The following is a 19,383-nucleotide window of genomic DNA, read 5'->3' as shown; positions in this document are numbered from 1 at the left end:
GATGGCTCCTAAATCCAATGTCGCCTACTTTAACTTGTTAACCAAGTCACCGACTTGAGAAGAACCTCTCTCCTCCATTTTGAAGATGGTTTTGGGGTGTGTGGTGATAAAGTGATAATATTGAGAAGTAACATTTGTGGTCATATAAATTAAGGTTGAGGAAATATATTTGGTATTAAGATATGAATACATTATGGATATAATTAAGGAAACAAATTGATAGTTTTTATTTATTTTTTTCTTGGATGTCCAGTATTACAACTAGGTATTGATCAATAGAGGATAAGTAGGAAACAAACTTTATCTTTATAACTGATTTTTTGAATTTTGAAATCTTTTGAATTTGCTAGGATACGGCATACCTTGAAACCTTGACTCAACAAGTTGAACCAGAACCAAATCTCCTTCCACCATATACAACCAATACCAACAAATACGATTCTTTCTATCAAAGACTTGTAAACATACTGAACAAATGCTTTGATCACAACATACAAAAAGGAAAACTCCATTAAAGATACAACAAAATGCAAACACATATTGGAGAAAAAATAAAAAATTAGTTACACATCAATAAAAAAATGAACAATAATGTTTCGACAAACTAAGTTTATAAATACGAATTTACGAATATAAGATCACGACATGGAAGAAAAAAATAACAAGTAATAATACTGCATCAAAATACTTAAAACAAATTAAAGTCAAAAATAAAGATGATGAGAATGATTGGAAAATAAGAAGAATGCAAAAATATTAGAGACTGAGTTGACTCATTATGGTCGCATGATCCTTATAGAAAAGAGAGAGAAAAATGAGAGGAATCAATAATGAGATTTATCTCGCGGGTTGATAGCAGGAACAAAGCCCCAAGATTTCTAAGTAGAGGGTGCAAAAAATTACTTTAGTTGGATTAAAAATAGGAGGTGCAAAAAACAAAATTAGACTTATTGATAACCTTAAAATTGATTACTGAGCTCAAATTAGGCTTTGAAAACAACTGGGATGGGGATGTAAATATACATCCCTACACTGGCTCTACCTCTGGTTGATAGAACTATCGCATATACAATGGTGTTTAGGAGGTATAATCATGGACTCATATTTGTTATCACTTGAAAACATGGTACATGATTTTGCATAAAATGGGTTGACCTTATTTCAGTATGCATGTATTTGTCGTTTGATGATGAATGTTTTGGGATAAATGCCTAAGGATTTTTAAGAGTGCGAAATTGGGGATAAAAAAAGGAATTGGGGGATATAAGAAAAGGACAAAAACTGGATCTAGATATCAATTCGGGGTCACCCCTCATCTAAGTATTTTTGATTAGTGATTAATAATAGTTAGTCAAATCATAAGATTTTTGATAAATGATTAGTGTGTGTTTTATTTGAATTTGGGTGAGTGAGGTGAGAGTAGAAGGAGGGGAAAATATTTTTGAGTGGAATTTGTTTTGTGAAAATGGAAGATGATTGTGAGGAGAGAATTGCAGCTTCTGAATCTTTAGCTCAACTACAACAAGGAGCTAAAGACAACAACTCTCAATTACAACTCTTTGTTAAGCCAACACCCTTGAATGATGATTTTGACGAGTATGAAGAGTTTTTCGAAGAAGCTACACAATAAAGTAAACTTACACAACATGCAAGCATCCCCAATACACAGGTAAAGCTGCTAGGAGGTTGAAAAATCGATTTTTTTCTTTAAATCCGCCATTTTTTCAACTGTAAAACCTCGGTGCCGGCATGGAAATGGTATGAATACCATGCCGATAGACTCATTACCGGCACGGTATTCATACTACGACCATTCCGGTAGAGAGATATCCCCCATTTTGAATATTTATCTGGCATAGTATTCTACCAAAAAACTATGTTGGTACGCAGTTAACTTTTTTACCTACCAAGGAATATACTACGGAATATTCAACCGGCATGGGTTCATTGATAGGTTACCATGTCGGAACTGCATGAAAAACATACAGGAAACATTTCCATCTAAAACCAAATACCGGCATGGGAAATTAATAAACATCAACACCGGAACTCCTTACCGGCGTGGTACCATCAATACCGATAATGTCAGCAGCGGAACTGGCGTAGTTAAATTTAAAATTTACAATGTCAGTACCTACCAAAAAACATACAGGAATAAATGTTTTCCAAAGCTAAATACCGGCATTACATATCAATTAATTTTAATGTCGGAAGCGTGTACCGGCTTGGGACAATAAATTACGAGAATGCGGACACCTTTTCTTCCGGCGTTGCTGTCTAATGAATATTTTATGCCGGAATATGTTTCAAATTTGGTCTTCAGTTTTGGCTAAGTTCGACTATGCCGGAACATTGGTCGAGCATCCGGTACGGGTTTCCGGCATACTGTTTTAATTTCGTTTGGAACTAATTTTCAATCGATCTTTAGGTGGTGACATATGTTGATCCAACAAATGCAAAGCCGCTTTATCGGGATACGTAGGAATACTATAAAATACCTCCGGTATGTAACCAAAGAATACTTTTCACCTAATATCTTGAATTTTACTAATGGATTGCTAGTAGTGAACCTTCTAAAAGGGAAGTGCATGGTATCGGTTTCACCATGATACCTTTCGAAGAAGCAATTGACAGTCACGAAATCAGGCTTCACATAATTTTCAACCAAAGCATATAGACCAGAATCCATTATTATTTGTTGTACCTCTTCACATTCCTCGGACAATTTCCAACAATCCGCGGCTTGGTTTCGGCAAACACGCACAACCTTCTTATGATCCTACAATTAGGAGACAATACAATTAAGATATTTTACATAAATACACAACAATATATATGCACAAGATAAAAAATGCTTACATAGGTTTGATAGATAGTACGAGCCCACGAGTGCTTGTATCCAAATAGTGTTTTCGGTTCCAGAGCTTCACCCCAAATTATACCACGTTCAAGGTCAGGTATCATGTCATTAATATGAGGAAGGTGAGAACCTTTAACATTCACTTTGCCACTGCCCTTCTTGCCATTGCCTTGTGTTGGTTGTTGGCTTGGCCCACCAACTTCGCTTTGGCTTGCTAATTGACTTGGAGGAACGACATTATCTTCATCCTCACTTTCCTCTTCATCTTGCTCATCGTGGTCACGGATTACAGCTCGACTACGGTCACCACTACTCTCCCCAAATGCTTTTTGCGACCTTCATCTTTCCCTCGAGGAGGGAGAGATTCAGGAGTATCAAAACCGTCCTTCCTTCTTCTCTTAGTGACCGTATCTTTAGTTTTTCTTTTGTTAGCTTCCTTGGATTTTGACCTATATCATAAGCACACGAAATGAATGTGAGACAACTCACTTTCAGTTTTTGTACCGGCATTGACATACTTAAACTAACCACGCCGGTTAAGTGTTCCAGAAGTGAAGATTGATTATCGAGAATCCCGGTAGTCATATGTAATTCTCCTGGATATCAAAAGACTACTACCGACACTCTCAAAATAAATAAATTCCATGTCGTAACTTTGTACCGGCAAACAAATCAATCTAAAAGCTATGTCGGTATAGGTGAAAAATTCTTAAGTTTTCCTGTATGTTTTAAGTCCACTACCGGCATGCTCGAATTATTACAAATGAATGCCGGTACCCGAAACCGGCATGTAATGCAACCCAAAATCTATGCCGGTACTGGTGACAATTTCATAAACTCTCCTGTATGTTTTAAGTCCACTGCCGGCATACACAAATTATTATTAAAGACTGCCGGTACTGAAAAATCGGCATAGACTTCGACCCAAATTCTATGCCGGTGGAGAAAATTCAGTTTCAGGTGAATCTGGGGTTGGAAACGGCATTACATTCATCCAGGATTGAATGTCGGACAACAAAACCGGCACTGTATTCATATATATTTCAGTGTCGGTACTCACTGAAACTCAACTGTTTCATTTAGGGTTCGCGATTCTAACCTAAATCAATTGCTATAGATCGATTTAAACACTCATAAAGTAGTTTAAAATCACTTACCTTCTCACAGAAGCCATGGTTGTGAGAGGTTGATTGTCCAAATCTTCTTCTTCTTGCTCTTGAGCAATCTTAGCAATTTTTTGTTCCCGTTTTTGTTGAGCAATCGATTTTGAGTTCGATTGGGCATTTGTTTTCTTTCGTGGAGGAATTGTTTATGATTCACGTAGGTTAATCGACGAAGAAATTTTTGAATATACGATTAATCGACGAAGAACAATGATTTTTTTTTCTTTCAAAACCTAACCCTAGGTCAGTGCCGGTACTGAAATGAGGGATATATGAATTTGGTTTTTGATTTTAGTGTTTTAGGAGAAAGGGTATAATGGTCTTTTCATAACGTTTTTTAATTAATCAAAGGGTACTTTAGTTTTTGCATACCCAAAAATCACCCCTTAGCACACACCATGGGTTTGGGGAAGTAATCAATATCCCCTAATTCCTTTTTTTATCCCCAATTTCGCATTCATTTTTAACATGCAGTTGTAAACAACATGTGCTTCTATTGTTTTCCAAACTAGACAGACTTAGTTATTACTTTTTTCTGGGAGCACCCTTAAGCTTCCTCAATTTTCTATCCGTGGAAAATATTTACGAGAAGTATATTTGAAGTTTTAATGAAACTTAACCGAAACTTTCTCACGCACGATGTTGTCGATTCAATTTCCTTCAAAGATTCAGTTGATTGGAAAACATATACTATCACTTTTTAAATTTTAGACTAAAAAGTGTTAAAAGTGTCTTTATCCTTTCTTTACATTAAACACTTAAGTTATCATTTTGTACAAAATTTATATAACTTAATGATTCAATCCGCCATATAAGTTTTCAGATTATAAAAAAACATCCGCTCATAAGTTTTTGGATAAACTACTGTTACCATCAATAAAATAAAATAAAAAGATGTTTTTTTACTGCCAACAGAGATAATAAATAAAGACTAGTTCAAGTTGAGCAAAATAGTTTAGCTCCAAAATATCAGGCTACTTCAAATCATTCAAAAGTTCTGAATCACACAAGACATAATGTCAAGGGAATCATGGATTACATGATAGCTTGTTGCATGGATCTACTTATCTGAGACCTACCTGTATAGGTTTTGGTTTCAAGCAAGTACAAAAAAGTAAAGTATTGTTTAATTTATCTTACGTGCAACCAAAATTATAGAACAAGAAAGGAAATGAGGAAATATTGTGTGAAGTTGTGAACAATACGAACTAGTGAGTCCTACTTAGATATGATATCAAATAACACCATGATAAATATTAGCAACAGATATTCCCTCCGTCCTAAATTTTTAGTCCGCTTTGACTAAGTCAAGATATTAAGGAGACCGGATGAATGTACCAAACTATCCCTATTAAATATTATGTTATTACTAAAATTAAAAGGAGTATATGCAACATGTAAGAAAAATACATAATTCGTAATTTTATTATTTATAGAAATGTGTAAATAGTAGAGAAAAATAAAAATATTTATGGATTGATTTAATAATTTTGTTTCTTATTGAGGAAGATATCATTTAATACATTTAAATAGAAGATAAAAATAAAATATTTACGGATTGATTTAATAGATTTGTTTCCTATTGATGAAGATATCATCGAAGATTTTTGATTGGTCATATTTAAAAATAATCTTATAATTATAAAAATTGAAGGATATATTTGAGAGTTTGACTAAAAAATATGACTATAAACAGAAGTTGGCCAATATTTTAGGACAGACGAAAATAGAATAGAGGACAGAATTTTAGGATAGAGGGAGTAATATTTAGAGGCGACCTCACTAAATAGTGGTGAACCACGTAGATGTTCGAAATTGATGAAGTAATTCATGAAGTAATTCATGAATTGTAGAGCATTGCACAAAGAAGAGACACAAATAAAATTATATATGTCGAAGCGCTGGATGAATGTGGGAACTCTTTAGATACGTGAATTATCATTACTTATGCATGATTGGATACACCACACCTACATTTATGTCGCATAATCCAGCAATCCACTCATCAGTCATCGCAAGCTTAAAATGTACGTCTTCACTTCACCCCAGACAATCCCCTATGAGTCTTTGATAATGAGGTATCTTACCCCATCCTTGACGTCCCACCCAACGATACATATTTTATGTCCGTCAAGATGAGGCTTTGCATTGAATGAATACAGACACTGCATTATAGACAATTCGACCTTCATAACCTTGATATTCAGGCGAGGACACAAACCAATGACTCAAATTAAGTTGCACTACGTGGCTGCCTGCTCTGAGAGGCCAGAATGTTGTGGTTACCGCCCGGGACATACCCATACGACACTGCGGACGTAACAAAGGAACGACGACTTCTGTCACAAGATTGAACTTTACCACTGTAGGGATATATAGTCACTAGCTAATAACATTGCTATTATAAATTGAACATAAAACATATATCCATCTAAAGCCGAGTCCCAAGATCTCAAAAATTCTAAGTGAATTCCTAAAAACAACACAGACCGATATTATATATTAGTAAGATGTCAATCGAATACCGATACTCGGGACTAAAAGATCCAAGACCACCTATTTCCCGAGAAATAAATTTCAATTTTGTAAACCAAAATATAATGGGGTTGTTTGATAACTATTATCTACTCCCGTTTCAAAAAGATTGACTTATTTCATGTACCAATTACAATGAAACAATCATATCTTCTTGAAACGTGAGGAGTAATTGTTTATCAGCCCATAATCCATTATGCAGCTCATAATGAATTCTATATTTGTTTGATAACCATTGAAATAATTGATAATTTTTAATCATAAAATTGAAAAAATACATTATTTTCATGAAAAAGAATTCAAAAAAAAATTAGCATAATCAATTATTTTTTTAATAAAATTATATTGGATTTTTTGTTCTTATTTTCTCTAAACAATTAAAAGAGGGAGACACATAAAAAACAATAGCGAACTAGAAAAGACATCCCAGATCATTATTTTTTCTCTCCTTTTTGAGAATATTACTCTAATATAATCAATTATTTGAAGAAAAAAATGTTTATACATATTTATCATATAAATGATTATATCAAAATTATTTATCAATATATAATTCTCCTATAATCTTAAATAAATAATCATAACTTTTACCAATAGCAATCCCAATTCAGAACTACTCAACGATCAAACTAACAAACTAACACTGTCAAGTGGAAAATATTTACTTTTTATCCATTCATACTTACTTCTCATGGTTCACTAAAACAGTTGTAGACCCGAATGGATATTGAAAAAAAAATAGACAACAAAAGAAGTAATGTTATATATTCCTACTGCTCTTCTTTAGCCTCTTCTCCGTCTTCATACCTATTATTTTTACCCAAACTAAAAGTATTTGGTTATGTATTTGTTGAATCATTCTGGCCGCTCGTATATAACTAAATCCCGGTGACTCTTTACTAGAATCTCCCCATCCTTAAGGACCTTATAAGCTTCAAATATGTGATGTAAATAATTCTCTCATGGGTATTAATATAATGTACGAACTCAGCCTTCCTTCTTAGAACCTCCCGGTATGAAAACAGATGCACACTCAAGGTAGGGACAGCAGAGGGATCTAGTACCGAGCAGCTGGAGTTCAAAAAGGGTAGAGGTTTCAAGATAGTAAGTCCTAATATTACGGAGTTTTAGTGATCCATGCAGTAACGGATGCCTTTTGAAAAAGAGTTCTTGCTTACTCCCCTCGATCGAGCCGATGAAACAGACTCTCTTTTTTTCTTTTCCTAACAGAAAATTACCTGCTAATCCCTAAAAACCCATTGGAATAATTAATTATGGCAATATAAAAAGTAAAGAGGAGAAGGCTTAGGAATATGACAGAACGAAAGACTAAGGAAAGGAAGAAGAATACACAAAAATGCAGGTGATGCTCCGCCAACTATCTGGCGGCTCTCGCTTGAATTAGATATAGATAAGATAGAGTCTTCCTAGTCTGTAGGTCTTGTCTTATCTTGATATCTATGAGTCTGAGCCCTAAAGGGCCTAGAAGGTGCTGACACTTATTAGCACTGACGCGTGTTACGTCACTCAGCTCTGTTAAAAGAATTAGCACTGACTTCCATGCCCGTAGATACGGGAATCCAGGCCGGGGCTAAATGAAATGAGCCTCTTTCTCGCTGTTTCAATCGTTACACCCAGGTAGAACGTTCCATTGGAAATCGCTACACACATTGGATTCAAAGCAGTTGGTTCACCAAACACTGACCCAGCGTCACACCTTCTCCAGGTCCGAAGGGATCCAGTGTCCTTAGATCGACTCCTCCCGGAATTCCGTTATCGGAGCCGAACCAGGAATGGTTGTTAGTAATGGAAACTTTAAGATGAAACTTAGTTTATATAAAGACAACTCTCTTTATTGATGTTTAGAAAATCTCTCAAAACTAAACACAAGCTCTAATCTTGCTCATATGATCAACCACAACTTTGGTGATCATATATATATAGAACTATGAATTCATTTTCCTAGTCCTATTACCTTATTACATGTCTTTCCTTTTCTTAGAACTAGATGACTTCTAATTCCCTTAGGATTACATCAATTTCCTAATCTTGTCCTAACCAGCTTGTTAGTGACTTCTATGTTGAAGTTTAACCAACATTCTCCCCGTTAAGCTTCAACCTTACCCGTGACATATCTTGTACTCCAATCAATTGTCTCATTTCTTCAAACTTGATCCGAGCTAATGCCTTTGTCAATATATCTGCTTTCTGCTCAGTTCCTAGTATGTGTTCAACGTTGATGATCTCCTTCTCGATACATTCTCGTATGAAATGATACCTTTTGTGAATGTGTTTCGTCTTCCCATGAAACACTGGATTTTTAGTGAGTGCAATTGCAGACTTATTATCAATCTTGATGAGAACTTTTTTAGGTTCTCTTCCTTTGATTTCACCCAACAGTTCTTGAAGCCATATTGATTGTTTAGATGCTTCTGTTGCAGCCATAAACTCATCTTCACAGGATGAGAGGGCTACAGTGTCTTGCTTCTGTGAACACCATGTAATAGGTGCTTCTCCTAGATAAAATATATGACCAGTTGTACTTTTTCCATCATCTTGGTCAATATTTAGACTGTTGTCAATATTATGGACACCGACCACTTTTCACCGGCTAGAGAGGCCCTCTTTAATACATCCAGAAAAGATGTTCACAGGGGCTATAATCCTTTATCACCCAAATTTCCAACCGACTGAGAGTAATAAGTGCACAAAGGCATCACTCAAACACTCCCACATTTATCATAATATCACATTCATCTAAAACTTCTTTTAGCAGTTACAATTGATTCTTTGAATTTTTCGCCAATAATGCCTAAAGAGATTATCAGATTAGTGTAGTCATTATCAAGCGTTTCACATAACCAATTCAGATTTCTGTTAGCAAATTAAGTGCTCCATGTTGTGTCACTACTTTCCATGAATATGTTTTGACGTATAGACGCTGACTAAATAACTTTTATTATGTCTATGAAAGTCTACCACAATTATTAACTTGTAATCATCATTCTTTCAGTCATAACGAAAAGTGTGCATGAAATTATAAACTTAACAATAATTGGGTGGTTTAGGTAATATCTTAAACTCCTTAGTGGTTAAGTTCCAGAAACAAATGAATTCTTCAGGAACATAACCTTACACAGACAAAGCAGTCCATTACATGAACCCGACAATTGAACATATATGAATAAATCCCACGGATCATCCAGTCTAAAATCATCTTCATTATCACTATTATCACTCATTGACGATAGTAATGTATCACAATTTATGGAGTAAATTGAAGAGGGAAATATGCATGGTTGATCCTCCGCCGTCAGAGTATTACTTCTGTAATTTTGATTGAGGTGTAAATTAGCAAAATCAGGATGAGAAATTGTGGAAAACCAATTCTTGCAAGAAAACTTACACACAAATGTTGTTCTCACGGGTAATCTCAAAAGGATTTTAAGGTACAAATATTCTGGAATGCTTGACATTGCTTCTCTTTTTTCTTCAACTTCTGCAAACAAATCTCGTATTTTAGGTTTTGAATCTCTTGATTTTTTTATTTTATTTATGTTTCATATAAGGGCTAAACCTACCTTCACAGATTTGAAACAACTGAGTGTCTGAGTCCGTCTCCGAGGAGAGTCTCGGCCCTTTCCTCATATATATAACCTTATTTTAAAGCTTCCTCAAAATTTAATAGGCATGTCGAACAATGCCAAAATAGGGTCTTGGTACAAACAAAAACACCTTATTGATATATTTCGTTAATCGGAAAGCTACTCTCATCCTTTATATTTTTAAAATATTTTTTATTTGAAATTAAAGATATATTATTATAAAATTTATCTCCGATACATTATTCATCAACAATAACTTCGGTGGAAGGCAACCGAGCGATAAACTGGGTGTCTACACCTTTTTTTATAACTATGCCTAGCCTATGAAAGAGTGAACCACCTATTTTAGAGTTAGCATCACGACTAATGAGACAGTTTCTCAATCTTCTCAGAAATGTAATTGTATCTTCACCTAGCTCGCCTAATGTAGTAAAGGCCAGAACCTAGGGGAATTTTTTTAATTTTTCTTAATTTTCTTTTTAATATAGAACGCAGTTATTAGCAGAACCTAGGGGCCTTTTTTTGTTGTAAAATATACCTCAGTTCAGCTGCAAGTTATCAGTCGAACTTTTCTATGTAATTTCCGAACTTAGATACGGCTAGTTTGACACAAAAAAAAGTAGGACACATGAATTCAATGTTTTTCTTCATAAAGTGAAGTTCAGATATTATATTCATGTAAAATTATCATCTGAACTATTTATTAGCACCTTCTAGAATGAAGAGTAATGAGCAGTTCTGCTAATAATTCTTTTCAATTATCAATCTAACTTCACTATGTAACTGTGGTAAAACCATTTTTTTCAGTTAACTCAGTTCGATGTCTGCTTCAACTCTTCTTCTTCATTAATTTGTCGAAGAAAATGAAAATTAAAGTCGAGTGAGGTATATATGTGTATGATATAAAAAAAACTATAAAAAATATGAATTAATGAACTAATCAAGGACAACGTGAAAATTTTGGATGGGAGACCAATAGAGAACTTCCATTTGCCATTAAGTTTTCTAACTAATTAGTTTTCTATATTTAGAACAAGGGTGTTTAGGGACATATAGTTGGTGGTTAGTTTTATTGAAGTCCATGGACCTAACTAACCTTGAAAACCGATTGCAAGGTTAGGGTTGCCCAAGGCTAACAAATCGCAAGAGATTAAATAATACTTTATATGTGGGAGTAATAATCTCAACACGCCCCCTCAGTTGGGTCTAACATGTGGACATTAAATCGGGCAACCCGGAATAAACATGTTGTCAAACGACTCGACACAAGTAATTGTAGCCTCGTTGGGTCTAACATGTAGACATTAAATCGGACACGATAGGCATTGTCATCCCGAACATCATTGTATTGGTACCCTCAAAAACCAAGACTTGCAAATACACTTACATACAAATCAGGATTAGAAATTATCAAAAACCAAGACTTGCAAACACACTTACATACAAATGTTGTTCTGACTGGTACCCTCAAAAGGATTTCCAAGAACATCTCTTCTGGAATGCTTGACATTGCTTCGCTCTTTTTTCTTCAGCTTCTGCAAAGAAATCTCGTTTTTAGGTTTTTTTTCCTTCTTATTTATATATGACATGCATGGGATAAACCTGCCCTGACAGATTTTGAAGGAACGATTTTTTGGGGACCATGGTTTTATTTTGGGTAAAGACATTAGAAGTAAATCTAGGTCACCCCTTATCTGGATATTTATATTAATACCTAAATTACCCTCCTGATTAATTTTGGGTGATGATTAGTTAGTGTTAATAATAGTTAGTGTAATGATTAGTGAGATGATTAAGTTAAAGATAATTAGTGAGATTAAAAAATCAGATGTTTTTTTTTTTAAGAAGTAGAATTATTGAGAGATTAAAGTTAGAGAAGATGAAGAAGGAAAACATGAAAAACGATGGATTTTACCAACCACAACCGGAGGAAGGGTATTTGGGTACCCAGGTGTGCTTCAAACTTAGATAATGTTGGTTGAATTGCTCCAAACTTTCAAAAAAAATGAAAAATTTTATATAGATTTGGGTCGGTTCGGTTACCATATGTCAAGAACATGTAACCAAACACACCAGAAAGTGTAGTTTGGTTATGTTTTCCAAACACGCAGGTTACCGAACTCGCTCGTTCATGGAGGTTTTGGTCGTACAGTGTAATGTTCGGTTACCTAGGATAAAATGGTAGGTAACCGAACTTTGAACTTAACAATTTATTTGGGTACATCTTGTGTGTTCGGTTAGTTGGCAAACTTCAACGCAACCAAGTTCCCAACCGAACTGCGGGTTAAAAGTAACCTAGTGTTAGAAGTTCGGTTGGTTCGCAAACTTCAACATATTTTGCGAATCAACCGAACTGGGCTTATATATGCATATATGCAATTAGGCAAACGTTCGGTTACTACGAAATTTATTTCTTGGCGAATTAGGTAGAGTTCGGTTACGAAGTTTCAAAGGTAGAGTTCGGTTACAAAGAAAACTTAACATTTTTGCGAACGAACCGAACTTGTGGACTTCTCATTATCTTCGTAAACTAAAGTTCGGTGATATCCTTATTTTGCGAAGAAACCGAACTTATGGACTTCTGTTGTTCTAATACAAGGAGTTCGGTTAAAAGTATTTTTTGCGAATCAACTGAACTCTATTGGATAAGTTCGGTTACTTTGTAGTTTTAAAATTTTTTGCGAAAAAACCGAACTCTATTAGCTAAGTTCGGTTATTTTGGAACTCAAGATAGTGGCCACAACAACACAGTTCGGTTAGACTGGATTTGTTTTTTTTTTTCGGTTCTAAGGGTGGAGTTTGGTTACTTTGTAGTTTTAAAATTTTTTGCGAAACAACCGAACATAGAGTTCGGTGACTTAGTTTTAAATCCAATAGAACCGAACTGTTCTTCGTGTTCTTCATTTTCAAGAAGTTCGGTTAGTAAACTAGGGTTTTTTGGAAAATCGACCTAACCGAACATGGCTCTGTAACTCCTACTAAAACCTTATTTTGATGATTTATATTCGATTGAAGCAATCAAAATCAAATTAAAGTGAAGGGTTTGTTGGAAAATACCTCCGGAGTGGTCCCATGGCAGAATCAGGCTGCGGCTGGCGTCTTTTATACTCGATAAAATTATCATGTAACAGAACTTAATTGTGATTGCATTGATGTTGTTACATTTCTTAAATAGGCGGTGGTGGTGGTGGTGGGAGGAGGTGGTGGTGGTAATCGGTGGTTGGTGGTGGTGATAATCGGAGGTGGTGGTGGTGGTAATCGGCGGTGGTGGGCGGTGGTGGTGGTAATCGGTGGTTGGTGGTGGTGATAATCGGAAGTGGTGGTGGTGGTAATCGGCGGTGGTGGTGGGAGGAGGTGGTGGTTATATATATATAGGTGGTTATTAGATTGGTTTTAAATTAAATTAGGTTAAGGGTAGGTTAGTCATTTCAACGTTTTAGGACACCCCTTATGACTATAGGGAAGGTGGCCTAATAAAACCATGGTCCCCTCAAAAAAAAACATGGTCCCTAAAAAATTTATTTTGAAGCTACTGAGTCTGTCCCCTGAGCAGGCCCAGCCCAATCCTCATACCATCTGACCATCCATCCAGGAAAAAAGTAGTAAAGCAAAGTAGGAATTACCAATAGGTACCATTATAATGTTCTTAGTTAGTGGAAGGTCCACCCATTAAAGCCCAGTAATCAGAGGTCCATAATTAAAAGAAAACATGAAAATGGACCAAATTTTTTAAGCCCAGGTCCTGCACACGTGCGAGATCAGGTATACGTAATATGAAAATACCACAAATAATCTTTCATATTTAATATGTTAAAAGAAGGAGAAATATTATTCACATTTCATATTCATTTTCTTCTTCTCTTTCCTCTCACCATTGCTGCAGATGAAGATGGAGGTTTGTCTTTATTCTTTCTCGTTTCTACCGAATCAGATGATGAAGATTTTTCTATTGTAATGTTTCTTTTAAGGTTTTTGGCGATATAATCATTGTTGTGCTTGATTATGTTTTCGATCTCCATGGTTGATTTGTCGACTATATATTAGATCTAGATGAATAATCACATTTTTTGTTCATTTCGTTGCTAGATTCGATTATGCCACTTCCATTTTAGATGTTTTAGACGTGTTTCAGTTCGTTTTTGTATATGAAGCAACAGTACGTATATCCCGTACTGATAGAAACTTAGTTTATTTTTGAGAAGAAGAAGAAGATGCATCGTTATGATTTACGACGAGAAGATTGTTTGTGTTTCCAGGTATGTATATTAACAATGATTTTCGGTTTCCATTCTATTTTTTTCATAGATTCGTTACTAGCTTTTCACATGCAGCTGAAGTTTAGATTATGAATCAGCAGTACATATATGATGTACTGAAAAATTATGCTTTAGTTTTGTTATTTTTGTAGTTTTTGATATTTTTCTTCTTCGATCTAGAAGTATATATATGGAATATTGAAGAAAAAAAAGTGTTTCGATTCTGGTTTTTAGAGATTCATTACTTGGTTTTCACATGCAACTGATTTTAGTTTCATTTTGGTTGTTTTTGATATGCTTTTAAGTTGTTTTTGTGTATTAATCATCGGTACGTATATGATATACTGGTGGATTTTGATGGAACAATTTCAGATCTAAATAAACAATCATGTTTTGTGTTTATTTCATTAGTAGATATGATACTTTTATGGTTTTTTTTTCAGTTTTCTTTTGTGTATTACCTATCAGTACATATATGACGTACTGTTTTCTTTTTGTGGTTACTATGAATCTATAGGTTTTCTCTTATTTTTTTTGGGTTTGTTATAGTTTGTTTTTGTGTATAAATTGACAGTACATATCTGGTGTACTGATATAAAATTCTTTTGATTCTGTTTGTTCAGTGTTTTGCCACTTTTTTTTGGTTTGATCCATTAGTACATATGGATAATACTGAAATATGTGTATGAATTGACAGTACATATCTGGTGTAATGAGTTTGTTATGATTATTGAGCATTAAATTACTCGAATTGGTGATTAATTAAGAGTTGATTCTTCATTTTGTCAAAGCTTCAGAGTTGAGGTAATCTTCTAATTCAAATATTTTGGAAATTGATAACGGCAGATGTGATGATGATGATGGTTTACAAGACTGTGCTCTCAAAATTAATGCATCAAATCTAGTGTCATTTACCTATCATGATTGGGTGGCAAAGGAATATTTTCTTTCCAGTTTTCAAACACTAGAGTCTGCAAGCGTTTGGCTTTGTGTACCAAGGGGGCGAAAGATAGGTGCAGCTGTAAGTAAGTTTTTTCAAGCGCTTGCACATGTAAAAAATTTAACAATATTTGCTGCAACCCTACAGGTACTCTTCTTTCTTTTGCTCTCTTTAAATTTTTATGTAATATATGCTCAAGCAGATTCATAAAAACTAATATACTTGCTAATGTTGCTTTAGTTGTGATGAATAGACAATATCCGTTGCGGACGATTTCGTAAACATTGTACCTATATTTCATAATTTGGAGAAGTTGTTACTAGAACTGGAAGTAACTATTGATAAATCAGTATTTCCACTGCTCAAAGCAGCACCTAATTTGACTCATCTTGAATTTAATGAGGTAAGTACACAAAACTTGTGATGTTTATTACCCATCTTAAAAAAAACAAGTCCTGGGTGTTGTTAAGCATATTTATGCCATTAAAAAATTTACTCTTTTAATGTTTATCTGTTTCTTTTTTTTTCTAATGACCCAGAACATTCACGACAAAGTAGAAGATGAAGATTGGGATGGTCTTATGTTGACAACAAGATGTTTGTTTGAACACCTCCAGTCTGCTTGTTTCATGTTTTTTAATGGAAATGCGGGGGAGATGAGGTAGTTGAAACTAATTCTGAGGAATACAAAAGTTTTGCAGCGGATATATACTTGAATTTGTAAGCAGTGCAACAGATATGTACTCAGATTTGTAAGCAGTGCGGCATATATATACTCAAATTTATTAGCAGATATGTGCTCGAATTTGTGAGCAGTGTGCCAGATATGTACTCAAATTTGTAAGCAGTGTAGACACACACGTTTGGTAGCAGGGGGTATTACGGTCATTTCTATGTTTTAATTAATTTTGGACCTCTGGATAAAAAACATCTGGTTGGACCTTACTATAAATAATTATATGGGCTTTGGACCAATCAACAAATTTTCCTAAAGCAAATGCTGGGGAGTTCATTCCAGACAATTTCAGAATGAATAGGCGTTTTGATTGTTGGCCATTTTGGAGCTGGAATTGGAGTCCAAAGGACCTAGTAACGTGAACATTGAAGAATGAAATGGACAACAATGCACTATTGAAAGAATGGGTGTGAACTTGATCGGCATGATGGGTTCAAAAACACAAGTGCTTCCCAACATGACCATAAGACTTGGTCTGAGCAATTGCTTTCTGGTTTTTGTTTCACAGAAGCTTAACTCTTCATCTCAAAATCCCAAGCTGCAACCTCCGACTTAAAAAGTACTGGATACAGACAAAAACACCACATTTCATCCGCCCAAGCCAGACGGGCCAATGATCTTGACAAGTATTGTTGAATCGATAATATCAGTTTTCATTCTACTGTGTTCACTTATGAATCTGCTACTATTCAGACAAAGAGATCACTCACAGTCACAGATACCATCAAAGGAGAGATTTTACCTATTAAAACTTTGTAACTACAAATAAATGTCACATTCTGGTGTCCAGACGAAACCAAACTCTTAAACTTTCTCGACGTTATTATCATTCCTTAATCGATTACCTAATAACACTTATAGAACTTATGAAAGATACAATATTGCATAATATTTGACTGGAAAGAAAAAAAAAATACACAATCCATTAGGAATGTTAAAAGTGTCTCTATCCTTGTTTTACATAACCTGCGATTCGGACCCCAGAGATGATTGATATATGCAAATGTTGAAAACCATCCAAAAACAGCACTTACTTCTTCTTCTTTCACCTCTGCAGAATCTGGCATTAACTTAATAATTTGATCCGAGAAATAAGTTTACGGATTATAATCTCGTGATGGCAGAAAACCTGCAGAATTCACAAGAACGAGAGCTCAGTACAATTGATTGATAGAACTCAAGTTAGTGCCAACAAAGATAACGAATACAGTTTTTAACTATCAAAAATTATTCTATACTAATGGAATTTCTATAACCTATCAAGTGAAACAGTTCTGCAAACTAGCGCTCGACTACAAACTATTCACTGTGTAGTTCTTGTCATAGCCAAGTACAGGATCCAAACTCCCTCTAATTTGTAAACAATAACCAGCATTTCATTTCTTTGCATATCTAATTCTATATCCAAATGCTTTAATCTACAATGAGGCATATCTAATTCTGTATCCAAATGCTTCAATCTACAATGAGATACTACGTGAACTGAATTTCATAACACAAAGATGGCACGAACAAAAGGCAACACATTCAAGTTTTCCTGATCGGACAATTGACAGACTCCATTGCTTGAGAAGCAACCATACATTCTCGGAAACCATACTGAAGTTGTCCAAATTCTAAGCAACCCACTGCAGTTCTTTAAGTACTTTAGAACGTAATCAAAAGGATGTCAGTTTCTTACAAATGAAGATTACGACAATTAGATCAAGTTAGGCAACTCTTTGGATCAAAGCTAATAACATTACAACTGCAGAACGAACGAACATAAAACAGAAATCAGTCTATATAAATAGATCTCGCATCCCATTACCCACAATCTAAGTTAGCTTCCAGAATCACCATTCTTCTTCGTTAATCTCAAACAACAGAAAACCAATCTTGCAGTAATATGTCAATTGAATGACAATACTCGAGGCCATAGATGCAGGAACATCAAATTGTAAGAGATGCTATTCGATTTCGCAAACCGAAACATAAATCAAGTAAACTTCATACTATATAAAGTATAAAACCACACTTCCAAATCATCAAAATTGGCACTAAATCCATAATCAAAATTCTCATAATTACTAGGTTTTGTTTCATAAAGAATCAACTGAACTTCATACTATGAACTGAATAGATCTATCTAAAGCTACAAAATTGAGCATCACACACAAACATTGAAATTGAAATAGAATGAATCAGAGAATTGAACATAGATAGATTATAGTGTGAATACCTGTCTTTAAGCCATCTGAAACTCTTTCTGAAAGACCCTTTGATATTTCCTTCAACAGCATAAACTTTATAACTAGCAACTCTTTTCTTCCTCTGCAATTCAGGATCATTAAAACTCCAACTCTTTGATGATGATGAACCACCATTTTTACCTTTCTTCAATTTTATATCCTTCATACCACCATTCTGCGGCACCACTGATGAATTATTACTACTATATGTAGCACTTTGACATCTCAAATCATTCATCCCACTTATATTACCACCACCACCACCGGAACCCCCCCATCCACCACCTCCTCCTCCACCACCATAATACGGTTCCATCTGCATATTATTCCTTCCATCCCCACAAGACTTAGATCTAAAATCCTCCATAAAAACCCAAACTTTAATCCTGATTTCTTCAGAACAGAGCAAACCCAAGTTTTGATTTTGCTGAATTTGGTAACAGACAGACAGCTGCTCAAAGTCCCAGTCTTTACTCCTTTTCTTTAATGGCTTTCTTCTTCTTTATATTTCTGCTTTGTTGGGGATCTGAGATTCTTCTTCTTCTATATTTTAATTTACTTTTGTATTATTTTTTTTTACTGTGGATGTGGAGTAGTTAAATTTTCTTCATGGGATAACTCAAAAATTGAAAATCAATCATTCATCCAAAACAAATCCACTAGATTTTATCAATTTTTGGTAACAAAAGAAGAAAAAGTTAAACAGCACAAAAGACCTTGACATTGTAGGAAATTTTTGTTTTTCTTGGGTGGAATTTCTTGGATTTTATTTTTATTTTTATTTTATTTTTCCCGTTTTTTTTGTTATAGAATAATTTGTAGTCAAAGTTAGTCAAATGAGAAATCTGATCTTGTAGTGTTTAGTTTAAGATTTCATTAAGAATTATTTTGAAGAATGATTACAATAATTTTGTAGTAATGAAGAGCACATGGTGTAAGTTTGACTATAAATAAACAACATTAGTGGTTGATACTCATACTACTACACTCCACGCGGGACAACTAATCACTATATCGATTTAAAACCGGGAGAAAGTGCTTGGATACGAGAAGCAAA

The 19,383-nt window shown here is 34.6% G+C and overlaps 1 protein-coding gene across 2 annotated transcripts; it reads right to left on the bottom strand.

Moving 5' to 3' along the window:
* Positions 1-16,814: 16,814 nt before the first annotated feature.
* Positions 16,815-18,956, bottom strand: LOC113350526 (chitinase 5-like). 2 transcript variants are annotated; one of them, XM_026594673.1, is made up of 3 exons: positions 18,627-18,953; positions 18,317-18,581; positions 16,815-17,224 (listed from the first exon to the last, which is right to left on the bottom strand). In XM_026594673.1, the coding sequence occupies exons 1-3, from the start codon at positions 18,691-18,693 to the stop codon at positions 17,200-17,202; spliced, it is 357 nt and encodes a 118-aa protein (XP_026450458.1). In that variant the 5' UTR covers positions 18,694-18,953; the 3' UTR covers positions 16,815-17,199. The 2 variants fall into 2 exon arrangements, with proteins under 2 accessions (XP_026450458.1, XP_026450457.1); XM_026594672.1 differs by having other exon boundaries at positions 18,317-18,956.
* Positions 18,957-19,383: the final 427 nt, after the last annotated feature.

Source organism: Papaver somniferum, chromosome 2, assembly GCF_003573695.1.
Source record: "Papaver somniferum cultivar HN1 chromosome 2, ASM357369v1, whole genome shotgun sequence".
Classification (NCBI taxonomy): domain Eukaryota; kingdom Viridiplantae; phylum Streptophyta; class Magnoliopsida; order Ranunculales; family Papaveraceae; genus Papaver; species Papaver somniferum.
This window is presented reverse-complemented; position numbering and strand designations above follow the sequence as displayed.

What these genes read in the sequence shown, in the direction of transcription:
- LOC113350526 (XM_026594672.1), bottom strand. Translation starts at nt 18,693, where the DNA reads ATGGAGGATTTTAGATCTAAGTCTTGTGGGGATGGAAGGAATAATATG. An exon ending in TTCAGATGGCTTAAAGACAG is followed by an intron (nt 17,225 to 18,316) that starts GTATTCACACTA and finishes TGAATTCTGCAG; the next exon opens with GTTTTCTGCCATCACGAGAT.